Below are 18255 nucleotides of genomic sequence, written 5' to 3'. Positions count from 1 at the left end.
CCCAGGTGCAGTGGTTACAGCCACCGGCAGGGGGCAGGGCCAGGGGTGCCCGAGCACCAGAAGCTGTCCCAGCTGCAGCTCCTGGCAGCCCCGTGGGGAGGCCCAGGGGGCCCTGTGCCATATGAGCATGTGTTGGGCCCGGAAGTCTGTTTGCAAAGCCCTCCACCCTGGCCCCTCACAGATGTGGAAACAGAGGCTCATGTAGAAGACTGGGATTGCAGCCTGGCTGCACCTGGCCTGTGTGGCCAGCCCACTGGAGTTGGCCTGAGGCTGTTGGGTGGATGGACGCTTTCTGATCCGCTACTGCATGGTCTTCCCAAGCCCAGCCGGTGGGAGCTTTAGTATTTCCATTCTCTAGCTCTGGAAGCTGAGGCCCAGAGAGGTCAGGACGTGTGCCTCAAGTCACACAGCAAGTCCTGCTCCAATCTCAAGAAACCCAGGGACCTGGAGGCATGAGGGCCTCTCCTGACTACGAGGGCTGGGCTGCCTGCCGGCTCAGTGGCCCTGCCATCTGCCCCAGGCTGTCCGTCCTCTGCCCCACATGCCAGCCACGCAGTTCAAAATGTGGAGCAGTCAGATGCTTTCCCTGGGAACTGCTGGCGGGCCTGGCTCCCAGCCACCACGCACAGCCAGCAATCTGTCCCCTCTTCTCCCCCTCCCCGAGGCTGGCAGCACTGGCGACAGGGGTCTTCTTGGTAGGGAAGCCCGGCAGCTGCCGCCTGCTCTCTACTCCCAGACAGGACCCTGGCTGCTGTCCCCAGCTACCTCACAGGCTGACATCCTCCTCTTAGTCCTGCCCGCAGAGCTGCAGAGTGTCTGAGTTCCTGGCAAGGCCTTCGTGTCCCCGGACCCTACAGGTATCCTTGGCTTCCCAATGCCTGGAGCATGGGAGCCAGAGTCGTTAATTTGGTGCTTCTTCAACTTGAGGGGCCTCAGCTGGGGCCTGTGAACACACAGGTGTTGGCCCTGGAGGCCTGGGCGGAGCTGGGGACGGCACTGTAATAGGCTCCTAGACCTCCATCGCTAGACCGCAGGAGACGTGCTCGGCTCCTGCTGCAGCCTCTCCTTAGCCCCGGTGTTGCACACCTGCAGTGACTTCTCTTTGACACATGCCTTCTCCCCTCTGTCAGCCGGGCTTAAGAGCCCTGCCCAGACGGAGCTCACCTGCACTCCCACACTGGATCGTGGTCTTGAGTTGCTTACAGCAGCGCCAGGAACAGCCACGCTTGCTCCGGCCTCATTCTTGGAGCTGGTGACTTGGGCAAGGTAACCTCTGGGCGCTGGTTTCCCTAACCCTGCTTTGCTTCCCAGGGGAACGATGGTCACTTTCAAATGCTCTTGTACCCTTGGATAAGTGTGGGCACAGGGGCAGAGGGCATGGGGACGAGGCCCCCTTGCGCCCATCTCCCCACCCCCTGCCTGGTACTGAGAAGGTCAGTGCGACATTTCCAGGGGCTGCTCCCCCACAAAAGTAAATTCCAAGAGGGGGCAGCCAGAAAGACAGGAAGGAGGCCAGCGTTCCAGCCGCCAGCTCCTGGACGGAGAGTAAATGTTTGTTTAAGTCCGGAGGCAGAATCCGGACTCCCCAGGCCTGGGGCCTACACCCCTCTGCCTCGCTTCCCTGAGAGACTACAGCTGGGGAGGAAGCAGCCAGGCCCCCAGCCCCTCCAGCAGGGCCTCTGTGCCCCAGGGGGCCTTCATCTACATCATCAGCCCCCTACTCCTGCATGGCAGGGCATGGTGGGAGCCTGCACCTTTTCTGGGCCTGCACTTTTTTCGGAGTCTCCCAGCCTGGTGCCTGTTGGTTGCATGTCCTCTCCTACCCTCTGGCATCTGAGACCTTGGTATATCACTTGGACCTCCGGCCTCCCTGCTCCTACAGGAACCCTTGCTTGGTACCTGGGACATACCTGACACCAGCCAGAGAGGAAGGTGCCTTGGGAAGGGGGCCACAAAGGAGAGGCTGGGGCCACCTGTGCATGCAGGGGTCCCAGGTGTCCTGCTCCCCCTGTTTAGAACCTGGACTGTCCAGAAGGGACCAGCAGTGCTCGGCTGGTGGGAGCCAATGTGGGGTGGCCTAGGAATTGTGGGATCAATCCCAGGGTCTGTGCTCATAGGGCAGGGTGTGGTGGGGTGCTGCAGAAGCCCTCGGTGGTATGTTCCCTCTGGTGGCAAGACACGGAACAAATCTGAGCCCTGCTCATTCCATGGCCTAGAGTTCCATGGGTGCCAGGACCTCTGTCGGCTCCTCTGCTGCCTCCTGCCGGGAACTCCGTATGATCATTCAGGTTGTTGACACCCCTTGGCCAGTGTCCCGGGTGTCACTGTCACCGCCCTCCCACCAGCAGCGTGAGGCATCTGCCCCTCTATTGGTGCTGGTGCATGAGATGCGGGGTGCTGCAGGACAGGCAGGAGCAGCAGGTGTAGCCGGCTGCCCCCTCTCACGGACAGGTCGGGAAGGGGTCCTGGGTGGCCCCTAGGAAGGGCCTGATCAGTGCTGAGCTAGTGCGAAGGAATCCTGAGTGTGCAGGGCCGATGCCCAGCCGCGACAGGCAGGGGGCAGCTGCCCACTGTGGCCCAAGTCTGCAGCCAGCTGCGCCTGCCCATCAAGCCTGAGGGCCGGCAGAGTCTCCACCCAGCTCACTTGGCCATCAGAGAAAGCTGTATGGACGCTGCTTATGGCCAGCTGGGGGGGGCTCCACTTCCCCAGGTGCCATCTTACTGGAGGGGAAACTGAGGCCTGGGCCTGGGGGCTCTGAGGGCAAGAGGGTCTGAATGGAGGTGTGCAGACCACGCTGCCAGTGCCCCTGCAGTCACAGAGGCCGTGCTGCATGTGCTGCACCCTGGGATTCTGCAAGTTCTGTAGGACTCTGCAAGAAAGTTTGCAAAGTGCTATTCCCCTTTTCCAGGTGGAAAAATTGAGTCCTAGGAAGGGCTGAATGCTGGCCAAAGTTCCAGGGTCAGTTAGGAGCAGAACTGCCCCTCCACCAGGGTGTCTGCCTGGGAGTCCCATGCCATCTTCAAAGACCCCACCCTACCCCTGCTGGACTCAGGCTGCTGGGGCAGACAGAGGGACCCTGTCCTGGAGCCAGCCCTGGTGACAGCCATGTCCCCTTTAAGCAGAAAGCTGCCTGCTGCAGTGGGTGGACTCTGTGCCCAGCCAGTGGAGCTGTGAGCTCCCCTCCCACAGCCCCTCCCTGGGGAGGGGAGGGGAGGGGAGGGGAGTGGAGGGCAGGGGAGGGAGGGCGGGCCGAGCATCGTGGCTGAGGCTCCTGGAGGAGTTGGCGGGCAGCAGGGGAGACAGTAGCAGGCATGCTGTGTGGCCTCAGCCGTGAGACCCCTGCAGAGGCGGGTATGTAGTGGGCAGAGTGAAGGGCCCAACCCTGGTGCCTCCGGAGCTGATGCCCAGAGAGTGCGGACTGGGTTGGCCCACCCCTCCCGAGACCCAGGGCTGGTGGGGGCGGGGGTGGTGCAGGGAAGGGAGGGGCGCAGGACGCCTGCTGGAGCAGTCCGCAGCCTGTGGCCCTGGCTGTCCTGGGCCAGCATGCCAGGTCCCAGGGCAGCACTCGGGCAGACTGGCTGCGCTCTGCTTGAGCTGAGGGCTCTGCCCAGCTTCAGGTGGGAGGCAGCGCCTGCCCAGAGGTGTGGAGCCCAAAGCCAGCGGTGAAGTCAGGGCTCCCAGGCACTTTGGGGGAGGCTGGGCTGTCCGCATGGCCCCTGGGGCTGTGTGTGTATATGGGGGCAGCTGCCATATGCCTGGGTGGCCCAGGGAGGAGGGTGGGGCACACGGGATGCTCTAGCCGTCTGTCCATTAGCTCCCCTTACTTCCCCCAATAAGGAACTCGTCAGGGGCCAGGCCCAGACCTGGTCAGACTGCACAGGTACCCTAGGTCACTCCACCCCTTCACAGACTCGGGACACATTCCAGACACATCTCCACAATGCGTTCAAGGACAGGGCCTGGGGACAGAGGGGAAACTGAGGCCTGGGGCAGGCAGTGGCTGAGCTGGGCCTGCACCTGGAAGGCAGCAGAGCCCCCGCCTTGCTGCTGAGGGCCCTGTGGACTTCAGCTCCCCAGTTCCCACAGCAGGGGGCAAGGGTGCCCCACCTTGGGCTCCCAGGTGACACCAATGCCCACAGCGATGGCAGCGGTGGGTTCTGAGACCCTTCTCTATGCCAAGCTGTGTTCTCACCTCTTGCAGTCTGGGTTCTGATTTCGTGCTCACCAGGGGGCTGTGAGGTGGGCACTGTTACTCTCCCCATTTTACAGGTGGGGAAACTGAGGCACAGAGCTGCTAAGCCACTTGTCCAAGGCTGTGCAGCCAGAGCTGGCGATGCTAGGGTTGACCCCCGTGTCCTTCCCACTGGCTCCCTGGCCTAGGCACGTTCGTCCTCCCCTCCCCCTCCCCTGAGGTCACTGCAGGTGACCTTACCTGGGGTGCTACCAAGGAGGTGCCTTCTCCTCCTGAGCTGTGACTGCCAGTGTGACTCAGGCCCCGGTGTCACCTGCCTGATCTTGCAACACCCTAGTCTCCTCACTGGCCACAACCCTGGGCTGCCAGACAGACTTTGTCCTCTGCTTCAGGTCCTTGGAGAGCCCCTGGCATCTTCAGGTGCAAGGCCAGTGAACCTGGTGACCCTTGGGGATCAGCCTGTCTCCAAGCTGCTTCCGGTAAGGGTCCCAGAGCCCTGTTCCTCATGGATCACTGGGCCTGCAGCTGGCCAGGCCTGATCACGTGGCCTCTGCTGGAGCTAGGCAGAGCAGCCGACAGGTGGCCACTCCAGACGCTTCCACACTGAAGAGGAGGAGACATGGCCCGGGTGGCCTGGCCGTGCTCAGTGACCCTCGAGAGCTGCAGCTGGAGTTGGGTTGGAGGCAGGAAGCCGGTACCCTTGTGCTCAGGCCCCACGCCATGGCCGGGCCTGGGTTCCTTCCTGCCACTGAGCCCACGCTGTGGTGGGCAGAGGTGGTGCAGCAGCCTCCGGATGGCTGGGTGCAGATCTGAGAGGAAGCCCTGGCTGCGGTCCACAGGCCTGCCTCAGAGATGGGAGGACTCTCATGCCTCGGTCACAGAGATGGCGTTGTTCCCGGGGCTGCTGGGCCAGCGCGAGGCCTGAGGAGCCCAGGCAGGGCACATGTGTGCAGGTGTGAGGGGGTTCTCTGCTGGCTCTGGATTCCCCTGGGCAGGCACCACTTCCTGCTCTACAGCAAGGGCTGAGGCTGCGGGGAACCTCGAGGTTCCCGGAGCTGCCTGGAGCCAGGGCGGGCGGGGTTGGCATCCTGGCTGTCTCTTCCTCATCCGTGACCTTGAGTAACTTGGTCTGCTGTCTCCTAATCTGTAGCCAGTCGCTGCATGCCGGAAACATTAGCTGGGTCTCGCTTGGTGCCCGGCCCCCATGCAGGAGTTGGCATCCAGGTGGGTGGAGGCAGATTGTAAATGGCATCACTGAGTATTAATGGAAGAGTGACGGGTGTAGATTGGTTTTGAGTGCTGGGAGGAAAGGTAGTCGGAGGGGCCAGAGGTGTGGGGTGTCTGCTGAAGATCCAACTGGCTGATGGGGGAAGGCCTTCTTGATAGGGTGACATTTTGGAAAATTCCGGAAGGGAGGGAGGGAGTTTGTGGATGTCTAGGGAAGAGTGTTGCAGGCAGAGGGAACAGCCAGTGCAAAGGCCCTGGGGCTTACACTGAGGATGCAGGCTTGCAGGATTGGAGCTGGGGAAGGGAGGGGCTTTAGGAGGGGAGGTTGGGGAGGCGGAGACCAGCACTGGTGGCGAGGACTTGAACTTTTATTCCGGATCTGCCGCATGGCTGCTCTAGGCAGCCACGGTTGGAGAATTGAGCCGTTCTGCAGGTGACCCAGTTTTGAGGTCTTGTTCCTCGATCCTGTCAGTTTCAGGGAGAGGAGGGAGGGCGTGGGCTTGAACGTGGAAGCCTGAGGCTGTGTCCGCTCCCGCATGGTGTGGGGGTGGCCGCGATGGGAGAGGAGCAGCCGGGTCCCACGCTGGCGAGGGAGCACCCTGAGGCTGGCAGCCCCCTCGGGGGAGGCTTGTGGCTCTTGGTAGCCCTGGTGTGCCTGGCCCATGGGTGCCGGAGCCCTCGCTTGGGAACTCTTGGCCTCACTGGGCAGCCATCCTCCCGACACCCCAGTGCTCTGGATTTGGGGTTTGTTGCCCTCCTGTTTGGAGCAGAGCTGAGGGTTAAGGATGTGGTCTCTAGGGGCATCACAGAGACCTGGGCTCCACCTTGCTCTGCAGCTCGCCAGTGGAGTCACTTCTCAGGGCCTTGGTCTGTGTATCTGTAAAATGGGACAGTCAGTGAGGTTCCCTCCTGTGGCTCTCGTGAGAATTAAGTTCTTGCATGTCAGGTGCTTAGAGCAGGCTTGGCCCAGGGACAGGCTCACTTGCTAGTGTTCTTTTTCTTGTGGCATCCTCGGGACTTGGAGTTTGTCTGAAAACGGGTGGGTGCTGGGACCAGAAGACTGGCTTCTCGGGGGGGTGGGGGTGGTGGGTGGTGGGTGGGAGCTGTCTGTGGTAGGGCCTGGGACTGGCGTTCCGGGCACACAGGGGTGCTGAGAGGCGCTGCCTGGGGCTGTGTTGGTGGCTTCAGGACTGCAAGTGTCATTCCTGGGTCCTGACCTCCCCCCCAGGACAGGGATTGGGGAATAGGCAGAAGGGGGCCCCGAGGGGAAGCCAGGCTCCAGAAGCCAGATGGCCTGGGCTTGAACCCTGGCTGTGCCCCCAGGGGATTCTCTTACCTCTGTTCTCCAGGTGTGGCCTCTACGACATAGGGATGGCGATGTCACCCACTGTTGAGAGTGGTAATGATTGACCTTCTTAGAATAAGGACTGGATTCCAATCCTGTCCGCTCTTTACCCTACTTAACCTCTGCGCACCTCTGTTTGCTCATCTGTAAAATGGGAATCTGCTGAGGCCGTTCCCCTGCACACGGCAGAGTGTCCCCCGCTCTATCAGAGAATGCAGGACCCCTTCAGTGGGGTGAGTGACAGCTGGGAAGGCTGCCCTGCCCTGTGCCCGAGAGGTGGGCCCTGGCCTCTGTCAGGGACAGCAGGAAGCGTGAAGGGTCTTAGACGTCGTAGCCTAGGGGGCGCCCATCTGCAGTCGGAACCCATAGTTTATCTTGCCCCTTTGGCAGGAGCCGCAGTGGCTTATGGGATGGGGCACTGCCTGGGCTGGGCGTGTCCAGTGGGGTTTGAGTGTCGATTGTTGGCTGCTGTGGTGGAGCTGGCACTGCAGCCCTCCCGGCGGGTGCACCATTGTGAAGGCTGCGGTGAGGGCGTGCGGGGGCCCAGTCGACCCTGGAGGTGCTCCCTCGTCACAGGCATGCAGGGGCCCAGCTGATGGTGCCTGTGAAGGCCGGTGTCCCTGTCTGCGCCCGGCGTGGCCCGTGGACATTGGCTTTTTCCCTGCTCCTTTGTCGAGGCCCTTCACAGCGCCCCACTCCCTTGCCCGCCACCTCGCCGAGGCGGGCCCTGGCACAGGCAGCCTGGCAGGAACTGACTTCCTTTGCCCTTTGTCAGAGCTCAGCAGCTCCCCGGGGCTCTGGACAGAGGGAGATCATGAAGGCGAATTAGCAATGATTTCAACAGAAATAAAATAGGAACCCCCCCCCCCCCCGCTCCCCCTGCCAGCCCACCTCCATACTGGGCTGCCTGGGAAGGGGTCGCAGGTGCACAGGTTTGGGCTGGGGGCAGCATTGGCTCCTGGCCCCGCCCCCGCCGCACCCTTCCGCATTTGGCTGCGGAAGCGAATTTGCCTCTGAAGCGAGTTCTTAAAGCACTGATTGACTGAAGGCAAAAGCTCATAATTGCCCATTGCTGGAAGGAGGAGATGGAGAAAAAACACGCACACACATGGATAAAAATATCTCTGTTTTTTATGCACGTTTCCAGCTGAAAATTGGTGGGAAAGATGTTTTTGAAAAGCCTTCATCCCGGGGAGTGTAATTACCGGGTCCCAGAACAAAGGCGCGAAGAGTGTGAGAGTGCGAGGGCGTTCTTGGAGGGAGGGGGTCTGAACCCCACGAGCCTGTCTATAAATAAAGGACCCCCTCAGCTTCCCAAGCCCGGGCCAGCAGGAGTCTCCGAAGAGTGGAACGCCCCCACTTGACAGACGGGGAAGTAGAGGCTCCAGGCACAGAGCGGATTGGGAGTTCTGGTTCTTGGTGGATTGTTGGTTTGAATGCTGCCTTGGTTTCCCCCACCTAAGAGCAGTCAGGCGAGCGGGGTCCCCCCCCCCATAAGGTGTTGACAACCCTCGCCCTGCTCCTGGGGGCTGCGTTTGTGAGTGCAGTCCAGAGGCCTCTTCAGCAGCTCCTCCCCCAAATGCCCATACCTTCCCTGGAGAAGTCAGTGTTCGCTGCCTCTGTCTAAGCATGCTGCTGGGCGTGTGGCTGGCAGCCCGCAGGCCCCCAGCCCCCCACAGCCGCAGAGCCTGAAGCCAGCAAGATGGTGTAAAAGGGAGCAAGCTGGGACACTTGGGGTGGAGGAGAGCTGACTGGTGCCCCTCGGCCGTCCCTAGGGTGTCACCGCAGCCCAGAGGGGTGCTGTGTAGCTCATTGCAGCACTTTGTGAGTATCGGGCTAATGATGGCGGACAGGTGGCATCGGAGACAACCTGGAAGGACGCCAGAGCACCCAGGAAATGGCCCCGTCCCCCAGCAGCTACTTCCTGTCTCCTTTGCTTCAGCTCCCTGCGTCTTCAGTCTGGGACGCTGGTTCTTGGTTTTTGATACCCAGGCTTGGAGTTCCGGCCTCAACCCATGTCACTCCCTGTTTCACGTGGGTCCCACCTGGTACTCGCTCCTCTGCCCTCCCACCCTCCCTGCCGTATGTCTCCCAAGGATGCATCGAACTTGGAGTAGGTGACAGGAAGCCAGGAGAGGGGCGGTCCCCCCGGCAGACTGGAGTTTGCCTGGATAAGATGGGCTTTGTTTGAGAGTTGCCCTTGTCAAGTAGCAGCAGGCTGGCTGTCGTGGCTTGCCTGGAGTCGGTCTTGTGCGTTTTATTAGCCCAGAAACATCTTGTTGGATCCAGATGAAGTGCGTCTTGGGGAACTGTAACGGGAGGCATTAGACTTAATGGGGCATTGCCTGAATCAACCGCGAGGGATGTGAACAGGGGGCCTGGGCGGGGGATGAGCGGAGCTGCTGGGGCGCAACCCTGCGGGCCCCAGAAGTGACTGCCGGCTTAACTGCTGTTTGATTTGTTATTCATGAACTGCTGGCAAGCAAGGGGAGCCCAGCCCTGGTTTGGCAGAGCAGTGACTGGGGAGCTGCGAGGGGTCTCAGTGGTTAGGGCTGCTGGGTGGTAAAGGTTCTTGGGCCCAATCTCTGTTTTGCCCAGGCGGAGCCCTGCCCCCAACTCCCGCAGTGGTTCTCTCCAGGGGGTTATATTGCCCCCTAGGGGACATTTGCCAAATGGAGTCCCTTTGGGTTCTCACAGATGTGGTTAGCATCTGATGGTTACTCACCAGGGAGCTGCTAAACTTGTTTGCACGTGGAAGAACCTCTTCCTCCACCCCTATGAGTTACCCAACCCCGGGGCCCATAGTGCCAGGGAGAGGAACCTGCTGTGGACCCAGTCCTTGTTCTGGTTGTGTGCTAGCCCTAACAGACCTGGGCCAGCTCCCACCCAGGATAGCCTACTTCTGGGTAAACTTGGTCTCCAGGACAGTCTACTTCTGGGTGAACCTGGTCTGCCTTGTCGCTCGTGCACAAGGCTTACCAGGATTGGATGGGCTTTGTGCCACCTGCCGGGCTGACCCCCTCTGCAGCCTCACTTTCTCACGCTGCCTCTGAGGAGCCAGGAGTGCCAGTGGGCTGTGTGGGTTATTGTGGGCTGTGTGGGTTGGGGCTTTACCGTGTGGCAGTGGTGAGAGAAGTTCAGTTCGCAAGTGGTAAGCAGCAGAGCTGGGACCTGCCATCAGGCAGGGCTCTGAACACTGAGCAGAGGGGGTTCCACAGCAGGGGGCAGTTGGGGGGCATGCAGGTGAGGCCTGCAGGAGTGGAAGCTGGCACCGGGAGGGATGGATCCCGAGGCAGCACGCACGAGCTGCCAGCCTGCCGGTTTGTCAGTTCTCGCCGTGGTGCCTTTGCCTGCTGTCTCGGTCCAGTGCTGAAGGAGGAGCTGGGGGGAGCGCTGTGGAGAGAATCACTGGTTCCAGGGAGACTGGAACACTCGGGGCGGAGGGCAGGAGGCTGGAGTCTGGGCCTGGGTCCTGGGAGCGGTTGCTTGGACCGAGGACTTGCCCTCATCTCCCAAGTGGACGTGATGGCAGCGCCTGCCTCCTGCCGGGGTCGCTGGGAGAGGTGAATGGTATGCACTGTCCCCTGTCTGTGGGGAGATCACAGTTTGGAACACGTGCAGTGTCAGGGCACCTGGGAACCTTCCCGCTTCGCCTCCTTACAGGTGAACTCATGGGAAGGTACAGAAAACCTCAGACGGGAGCCTGAGAGTGCAGAGGAGCTGTGGGTGTGTGTGGAGCCAGGGGTTGAGCTTGGGACTGCAGCTCTCTGGGCATGGCGACACGGCAAAAGAGGTGACAGGTGTAACCAAACAGGAAATGAAAGGTAGAAACAGAACTGTTGGTTTCCTCCAGATGATGTGGAAAATCCAGAAGAATGTGTGGATAAACTTAGAGTTGATACACGGATGTAAAACGCAGAAAAGAATCAGCCGTATTTTATCTACCAGCTGCAAATAATTAGAAAATGAGATTTGAAAACAGTCCGATCTGTGCTAGCACCAGCTCTTCCAGTCTCTAGGCGCACACGGAGAGAGATGGGTGCAGGCGCTTTGCGAGGTCACAGCTGATGCAAACCGACATCGTCAGGTGCTGCCCAGCTTGTGAAGCAACCGGAACCATTTCACGTGGCTGGTCGGAGGGTGGCCACGTGGAAACAGCTTGGCCATGTCTTCCCTAGTCAGCCGCACTCTTCCTGCCGGCCCCCACCCATCCTCTTCCTGGATCTTTGCCCATGTGTGCCTAGGTGCACACAGCTTCGCCAGAATCTGGAAGCATCTTTGGAAACCATGTGGTCCATCGGTTCAGTGGTGCACGGGTCAGCCAAAAGGGGAGATGAACTGCCCATGGTACAGGAAGCGGCGGAACGTTGGGTGCTTACGTTGAGTGAAGAGAATGAGACGGAGGAGTGAAGAGAACGAGACGGAGGAGCTGCCTCCTGACCCATCCCATGTGTGTGCTGCTCCGGAGCAGGCCAAACCCAGAGATCGGGCTGGGGGTGGGGAGGACCCGCGACAAAGGGAGAGCTGGGGACGCCACGGAATGTTCCCGGGCCTGGTAGTGGCAGTGTCGAGGAAGCGTTTTCAGAAGCTACATTCTGTCTGCACAAGTTTTAAGCACAGATACGTGTGCTGGGCAGGTGAGGGCCCCTTCCCCGAAGTCGATCATTCCACAGGCCCCGAGCAGGGCTCCAGAGCTCCGGGGCTATGGATCTGTGATTGGCGTCTGAGACTCTGCATGGAGCTCCTGCAGCCAACCTCAGGATCCACGGGATGACTGTCCCAGGATCCCCTGCCCACGCCAGAGTGCCGCCCGTGATAGGGCAGAGGGTTCGCACAGAAGCTATACACAGCCTCCTGGGTGCGGCCCGCTTCCAGGGTTCAGCCAGCTGTGGAGGGAAAATATTGAGGAGAAAACCACATCTGTGCTGGATACATGCAGACCTCCCACCCCCCGCTCTCCACCTCCCGTCACTGTCCCCCAAGCTCTGCTGCATGGCGGTGATTTCTAGAGTGTCCGTGCTGTCTTGGTGGGAGGAGCCATCTGGAGGTGACTTACAGCTCTCATGAGGATGGGAGTGGGTTCTGTGTAAATGTCTTATTTTTAAAGATTTATTTATTTGAAAGGCCGTTACAGAGAGGCAGAGGTTCACTCCCCAGATGGCTGCAATAGCTGGACCTGCGCCGATCGGAAGCTGGGAACCTGGAGCTTCCTCTGGGTCTCCATGTGGTTGCAGGGGCCCAAGCACTTGGGCCATCTTCTGCTTTCCCAGGCCATAGCAGAGAGCTGGATTGGAAGTGGAGCAGCTGGGACACGAACTGGCACCCATAGGGCATGCCGGTACTGCAGGCGGCAGATTTACTGTTAGGCCACAGTGCCAGCCCCTGGTGCACAGAGTTTTCTAGAAGGGTCTATCACTCTGGCAGGCTCTGGTACCTGCAGAGGGTCCTGCAGCCCATGGCCCAGGGATGCTGCTGTTGGTCTGTAGCTTGTTTGCAAGGCCTACCCCAGTGCGCATGCTCCGTTATGGACAAATAACAAGAGAAACATCCGTGCGTGTTCAGCATAGTTTCTCTGAAAGCCTTACCAAATCCACACATGTGGCTCCTGCAACCACAGAGGGCCAGCTCCTTGAGTATGAAATGCTTGCAAAACTTCCTGATAACTGAACAAGCCAAAGAGATGGATTTTCTGCAGATTAGACACCTCTCAAAAGACAGCAACAGGGCACGGGCGGGAGAGGTGGGCGGTGCCTGTGCAGGATCTGCTGCAAGAGTCCAGAAGTCCCCCCGCTGAGTGTCTCCACGCTGGAGAGAGCGCTAGGCAAATGCTGGTGGATGGACCCTTGGGAGGCACCATGTGGATGTAAAACCCAGGGAGCTGACGTAGCTCCCAGGTAACTGTGTGGCTTCTGAGCTGTGGAGTGCTGTACTCAAAAGGATGCGTCGGTCAGGTCCGCTCAGGACTGAGTTTGCTCACAGTGGTCGGCCCTGCCTCCCCTGAGCGGGGGCCCCCTGTATGTGAGCATGCCGCAGGCCTGGTCCCGGGACTGTGTGCACACCTCGTCCTGCTGTGAGCCTCAGCTTGCACATCCGTGCAGTGGGACGATGGCATATGTGTAACGGCGGCACCGTGACGCTCCCCTGGGTGGCAGGGGCTCAGTCCTCGAGACCGGGACTGAATCATCTTTGGGGAAGAAGCAGTGTTGCCGGCGGTGGGAGAGACCCACCTGACAGCCACAGCAGAGCTGAACGTGGAGTTGAGCTCAGGGTCTTCTGTCTCTTGCTGCAGATGATGGGCCCTACTCCAAAGGAACCAAGGACGCGGACGTGGCACTGGCCTGCCGCCGGCAGAGCGTGCCAGGTAAGCGGCCCCTCCCCTCCCCTCTTCCTCTGCCTGGGAGCTTGCCCCGTCACCAGTGTGCTGTGTGACCTCAGCCCAGCCCCCTCAGCCTCTCTGCACGACCGAGGTGGTGTCACCCAGCAGAGAGCCCTGCTTCCCCAGTGTCAGCACCCCCTCTGCGCACTCACCCTGCTCTCTGTTGGCAGAGGAGTTCCGAGGGGTCACCGTGGTGGAGCTGCTCAAGAAGGAAGGCAGCACCCTGGGCCTGACCATCTCAGGGGGCACCGACAAGGATGGCAAGCCCCGGGTCTCCAACCTGAGACCTGGGGGGCTGGCGGCCAGGTGAGGAGTGGGCTCGCAGGGCAGCAGGCGCGAGGGTGCCCCGGGGCCGCTGGAGCGCATCCTCGGGTCACAGACGAAGCGATTAGGCAGCCGTTCCCAGGAGTGCCCGAGAGCTTGGTGTGGGTGGCAGGTAGACCTCAGGCTGTGACTCCAGGCCCGGTGTCTCCCTCTCCCTCCACGTCAGGGGCGTGTTAGCTGGTGTGGCCCACGCTCACCAGGACCCGTGCGGTTCTCTCCGCCTCCAAAGGCCGTTCCCACAGCTTCCCTGGCAGACTCTTCCTCCCATCTCCATACTCGACACGGAAGCCCTCCCTGACCCCAGACGGAGGTGGCCCTGCATGCACACCTGGACTTGCCCTGTCATTTTGTCCCTGTGACCTCCTTAGCCTGGGAGTGTGGGGAGTGAGCCCCTTCATCACTGCCTCCGTGGGCCGTGCACAGAGTAGATGCTAGCGATGGGAGATTTTCTGTGGAAGGCAGGAGGAGTGTTCGGGACAGGCAGGGGTGGGTGATCTTGCCCCTGGGGGCTCACCCTGGGCTGGACAGAGCTGGCATTGTGAGGGCAACACCCAGCACCTGCAAAAGCTTAGGCTAGAATGGTTGCTATCCTACTCACTGTGTGGCCCTAGGCAAGCCTCAGCCTCCCCATTAGTAAAGTGAATACCTTAAGGGCCCTGCCGGAGGGCAGGTGTGGGTGCCAGGACCCGTGGAGGGTGGGGGCATCACTGCCCCTGTGCTCCGGCCCCCTCACCCCACACAGGAGTGATCTGCTCAACGTGGGTGACTACATCCGGTCGGTGAACGGGATCCGCCTGACCAGGCTGCGGCACGACGAGATCATCGCCCTGCTCAAGAACGTGGGGGAGCGCGTGGTGCTGGAGGTGGAGTATGAGCTGCCCGCGCCCGGTGGGTGCCCTTGGACGGGGAACCTTCTCGGCTGCCTTGGTCGTGGGTGGACACGGCTGCTCCCCGACCAGGGCCTGGGTGGTGGGGGCCTGTGGAGACTGGCTGTAAACCTCCAGGCATCCGCTGGGGCTCTGGCCTGTCCCCAGGAGGTGGGGGCCCCTGTTTTCTGTGGTGTTGTCACTCTGCCTCTTGAGTTCCCTCTCGTGTTTCCTCTGAGGGGCGGGATAGGGTGGGTGTTGGCTGAATATGTTGCTCCCTGTCCACAACTCCCCTGGGTTCAGTGATCCTGGGGTTTGCCCAGCCCTGAGATTGAATCATTTGTCTAAAGTCCCAAAACCCAAAGAACACTCAGGAATTCTGCCTGAGCCTGAGCCCTGGCTGGCTGCGGTCCCCGTGAGCCTGGGCAGGCCCTTCGCGCTCCGGGATGAAGGGGAGGAGGGTCCTCGGCCACACTGGTGCCGTCCCCGTGGGCTCTGTGGCTGGTCGCCCAGCTCTCCTGGGGTGAGCTCTGGAGATGTCTGTCCATGCGACTGAGGGACTCAGAGGAGCTCTCCCTTCCTCCCCAGCCCCCGAGAACAACCCGAAGATCATCTCGAAGACCGTGGACGTCTCCCTGTACAAGGAGGGCAGCAGCTTCGGCTTCGTCCTCAGAGGTCAGTGCGAGAATCGCCCTGGGAGCCCAGGTTGATGTTGTGTGCTTTCTGTCTTTGTTGAATCAAGGTAAATGATAGAGATTCTGACTCTAAAGAAGCTGTGACCGTTACATCAAGGGCAATATCAAGGAAAATTTTGCCAAGTGACGGAGTGTGCATGATGCAGAGAGCCAGGGGGGAAAATGTACTAGAATATGACGGTGCAAGCTGCTGCTGCCGACACTGAGCTGCCTAGCGATGAGGTCAAAAAGGGAAATCAGATGAGCTCACAGGAAGTGATGCAAGGTGTTGAGTAGCAGAGGGCTTGGTCACGTTTTCTACCCCTTGGCCCATCTCTGGGAGGGGGTGTGGGCTTATCGTTGGTGTCTCATAAAGCGGGCCATGAATAGCCAGCACATGACCGTACTGAAGGAGCCAGCTTTGGGGCTGGGTTAGGGCCTCTGGGGTACCAGGGAAAGGGTGGGGGTGATCTCATCTTGCTGAATTCTGTCCAGGTGGTGCACATGAAGAGGTGCATAAGTCCCGCCCACTTGTCCTCACCTACGTGCGGCCCGGTGGCCCTGCTGACAGGTGAGCCGGAGCCTCTGAAACCCACACACCCCACTGACCGCCTCCAGCTCCTCCACCAAGAAGGCACAGTGGAGCCGTTGGGTCCATGCCCCAGATGAGCAGACTGAGGCTTGGGGAGGCCCCACACTTTGCCCAGAGTTGGCGATCGTTGGTGGAGCTGGAGCCACACTCCAAAGGAGAGAGTCCCAAGCTGTTCCCTGACATCATGCTGTGTCGTGGCTGGGGCAGGCAGCTGTGCGGTGGCCCTTCTAGGCAGGGCACAGGCATTGGCCGTGGCTGTGGCTGTCCCGCAGCTTAAATCTGGAGAGTGCTGGTGGTGCTACCCGGCCCTGAGTGGGCCAGGGCAGACCGTGTGGGGGAGGGACACGTTCAGCTCCTGCCCCTGATGCCTGACCTCGCTGCTGGGAGACTCCTGACCATTTTAAGAGAAGTGTGGACAAGCCTCCCCAGAAATTGGAATCTGTCTTGGAACGGGCCTGCGATGAGCTATTCATAGAACTCCCGGAATAGCTCTGGCCACCTGTTGGAATTTGACCCAAACTGAGGTGAACCCTGGAGCACCCTCCCCCTGGGGCCCCTGCCGAGTCCTTTCCCAGGCCCTTCTGTCACTGGGCCAGAATCACAGCTGGGAAGCAGGGCGGGGGGCAGCAGGAAGTCTCCAGATACCCCCACGCCCCAGCCCCTGAGACCATGTGACTGGCAAGGCTGCCACCCTCCCCGAGCCCTGGTGCCCTCAGCACAGACTCTAGGACTGAGTGGAGGCTGCGACCGAGGCGGACGTGCGAGGCTTCTTGGCACGCATCCCTGCATCCCTTCGCGAGCCCCTGCCCAGCCGGCCTGGCTGACAGGGGTCTTTCCCCCTAGGGAGGGCTCCTTGAAGGCAGGAGACAGGCTGCTCAGCGTCGACGGCATCCCGCTGCACGGGGCCAGCCACGCCACGGCACTGGCCACCCTGCGGCAGTGCAGCCACGAGGCACTCTTCCAGGTGGAGTACGACGTGGCCGCCCCAGGTCAGCCGGGGCCTGTGGGCAAGGCAGGGGCTGGGGGAGCAGGCGGGGACTGCAGATCCCCACCGCTACACAGGCTGTTGGCCCTCGGGCCAGCTGCTCAGCCCCTCTGGGCAATGAGTACCGTGCACCAGGCATTGTGGCCACTCTGGGGGTGCCACTGGGAGCTGCACGGCTGTGGTGTGTGTCATCCCGGAGCTGAGACCGGGGTGGGCAGAGGTCAGCGAACAGAGTAGCCAAGGCAGAGCATGTGTCCCGTGCAGTGAGTGCTGTGCGGAAAAGGAAAAGGCGGGGAAGAGACGGGGCTGGGGCTGCCCTAGTGAGGCAGGAGGGAGCTGATATGCGGTGTCGTAGCCACAGTCCGTGCCAAGGCTCTGAGCCAGGAGCTGGTGGCCTGGCCGGCTGACAGGAAGGAGGCTGCCGTGGCTGGAGTTGATGGTGGGGGAAGGGAGAGGACAGAGAGGGGAGTGCAGGTGGCGTCCAGGTGGTGGCTACGTAGGGGAGCTTGAGCGGACCCTGCTGGTCCCAGAGGAGCGGGGGAAGGGACCAGCACCATTTTCTGAGATGAGGATGGTATCCAGTCGGTGCTCACTCAGTGCAAGCAGATGAGGACTGACTGGCAAAGCACTGGGTTGAGGGGCCGTCCTGGGCGGCTCAGGCCGTGTGAGCCTGGGGGAGGCCTTAAGCTCTTGTGCCTGTGTTTCTGGGGCTGTCAAGTGGGTATGGTGCCCTCCTAGGCAGCAGGGGTCAGATGGGGACAGCAGCGGGAGGCGGCGTTGGGACTTGTCCAGGGACCACACATCAGGATGCTTGGTTCTCCGTCGTGCAGACACCGTGGCCACCGCGTCAGGACCTCTGATGGTGGAAATAGCCAAGACACCAGGGTCTGCCCTGGGAATCTCGCTCACCACTGGCTCGCACCGGAACAAGCCGGTCATCACCATCGACCGCATCAAGCCGGCCAGTGTGGTGGACAGGTGAGGCATCCGAGCTGAGTGGGGGAGGGGGCAGAGGGGCCCAGGGCTCTGTCCATCCTGGGTCGGCCAACCCCCTTCACTGCCTTTGCCTGTGCAGGAGCGGGGCCCTGCACGCCGGAGACCACATCCTGTCCATCGATGGCACCAGCACGGAGCACTGCTCCCTGCTCGAGGCCACCCAGCTCCTCGCCAACGTGTCGGAGAAGGTGCGCCTGGAGGTGCTGCCTGTGCCGCAGAGCCGGCGGCCCCTGAATCCCGCCGAGGCAGGTGCGTCCCCTCTGCCAGTCTCGGGGCCCGGACCTGAGGGGTGCAGGAGGCCCTGGGCAGATGATGGGACTTGTGATTTCCTGGAAGTGCTGGTGGTTCCCGCAGAGAAACTCGGGCGGTCAAGGGCAGCCGCCTGGGGTGGGAGATGGGGCAGAGCGACAACTCGGGGTTAGAATGACAGCCTGCCGGGTCCACCCTGATTGTAGTAATAGAAACGTGAGGGCTAGGATGAGGGAGGGGACAGTCCTTGTTGGGTCTATGCTGTGTAGAGCTTGGATCCTGGGTTCATCCCTGGGGGCCCTTAGTGGGTACAAGGAGGCAACCAGGAAGGCAGAAAGAGCCTGGGGCAACCCCTGTGAAGAGTTAGGGTCTCCCAGCTGGAAGCAGGGAGCAGGTGGCCCGGGGTATGGTAGAGGTGGGCACAGGGA

General features: G+C 61.0%; 1 protein-coding gene across 11 annotated transcripts in view; it reads left to right on the top strand.

Annotated features, from left to right (window-relative positions):
- GRIP2 (glutamate receptor interacting protein 2) overlaps positions 1-18255 on the top strand; it is an 86503-nt gene that overhangs the window by 48232 nt on the left and 20016 nt on the right. For 7 of the 11 annotated variants that reach the window (XR_011379279.2, XR_016214428.1, XM_070050004.2 and 4 more), the window contains exons 2-9: positions 13055-13126; positions 13312-13447; positions 14208-14353; positions 14920-15006; positions 15501-15576; positions 16441-16586; positions 17413-17560; positions 17658-17827. Coding sequence is in view for 9 of the 11 variants with exons in the window: in XM_070050004.2 (XP_069906105.2) it covers positions 13055-13126; positions 13312-13447; positions 14208-14353; positions 14920-15006; positions 15501-15576; positions 16441-16586; positions 17413-17560; positions 17658-17827 (981 nt within the window). In the remaining 2 variants the exon portion in view is untranslated. Of the gene's footprint in view, positions 1-3229; positions 3353-13054; positions 13127-13311; positions 13448-14207; positions 14354-14919; positions 15007-15500; positions 15577-16440; positions 16587-17412; positions 17561-17657; positions 17828-18255 lie in introns of those variants that run through there. The other 4 variants (XM_089305630.1, XM_089305628.1, XM_051851763.3 and 1 more) reach the window with 3 other exon arrangements.

This window comes from Oryctolagus cuniculus, chromosome 10, assembly GCF_051225735.1.
Source record: "Oryctolagus cuniculus isolate XC-2025 breed Fujian yellow rabbit chromosome 10, ASM5122573v1, whole genome shotgun sequence".
In the NCBI taxonomy this organism is placed as follows: Eukaryota; Metazoa; Chordata; class Mammalia; order Lagomorpha; family Leporidae; genus Oryctolagus; species Oryctolagus cuniculus.
The sequence above is the reverse complement of the archived record's forward strand: the minus strand, read 5'-3'. Positions and strand labels throughout refer to the sequence as shown.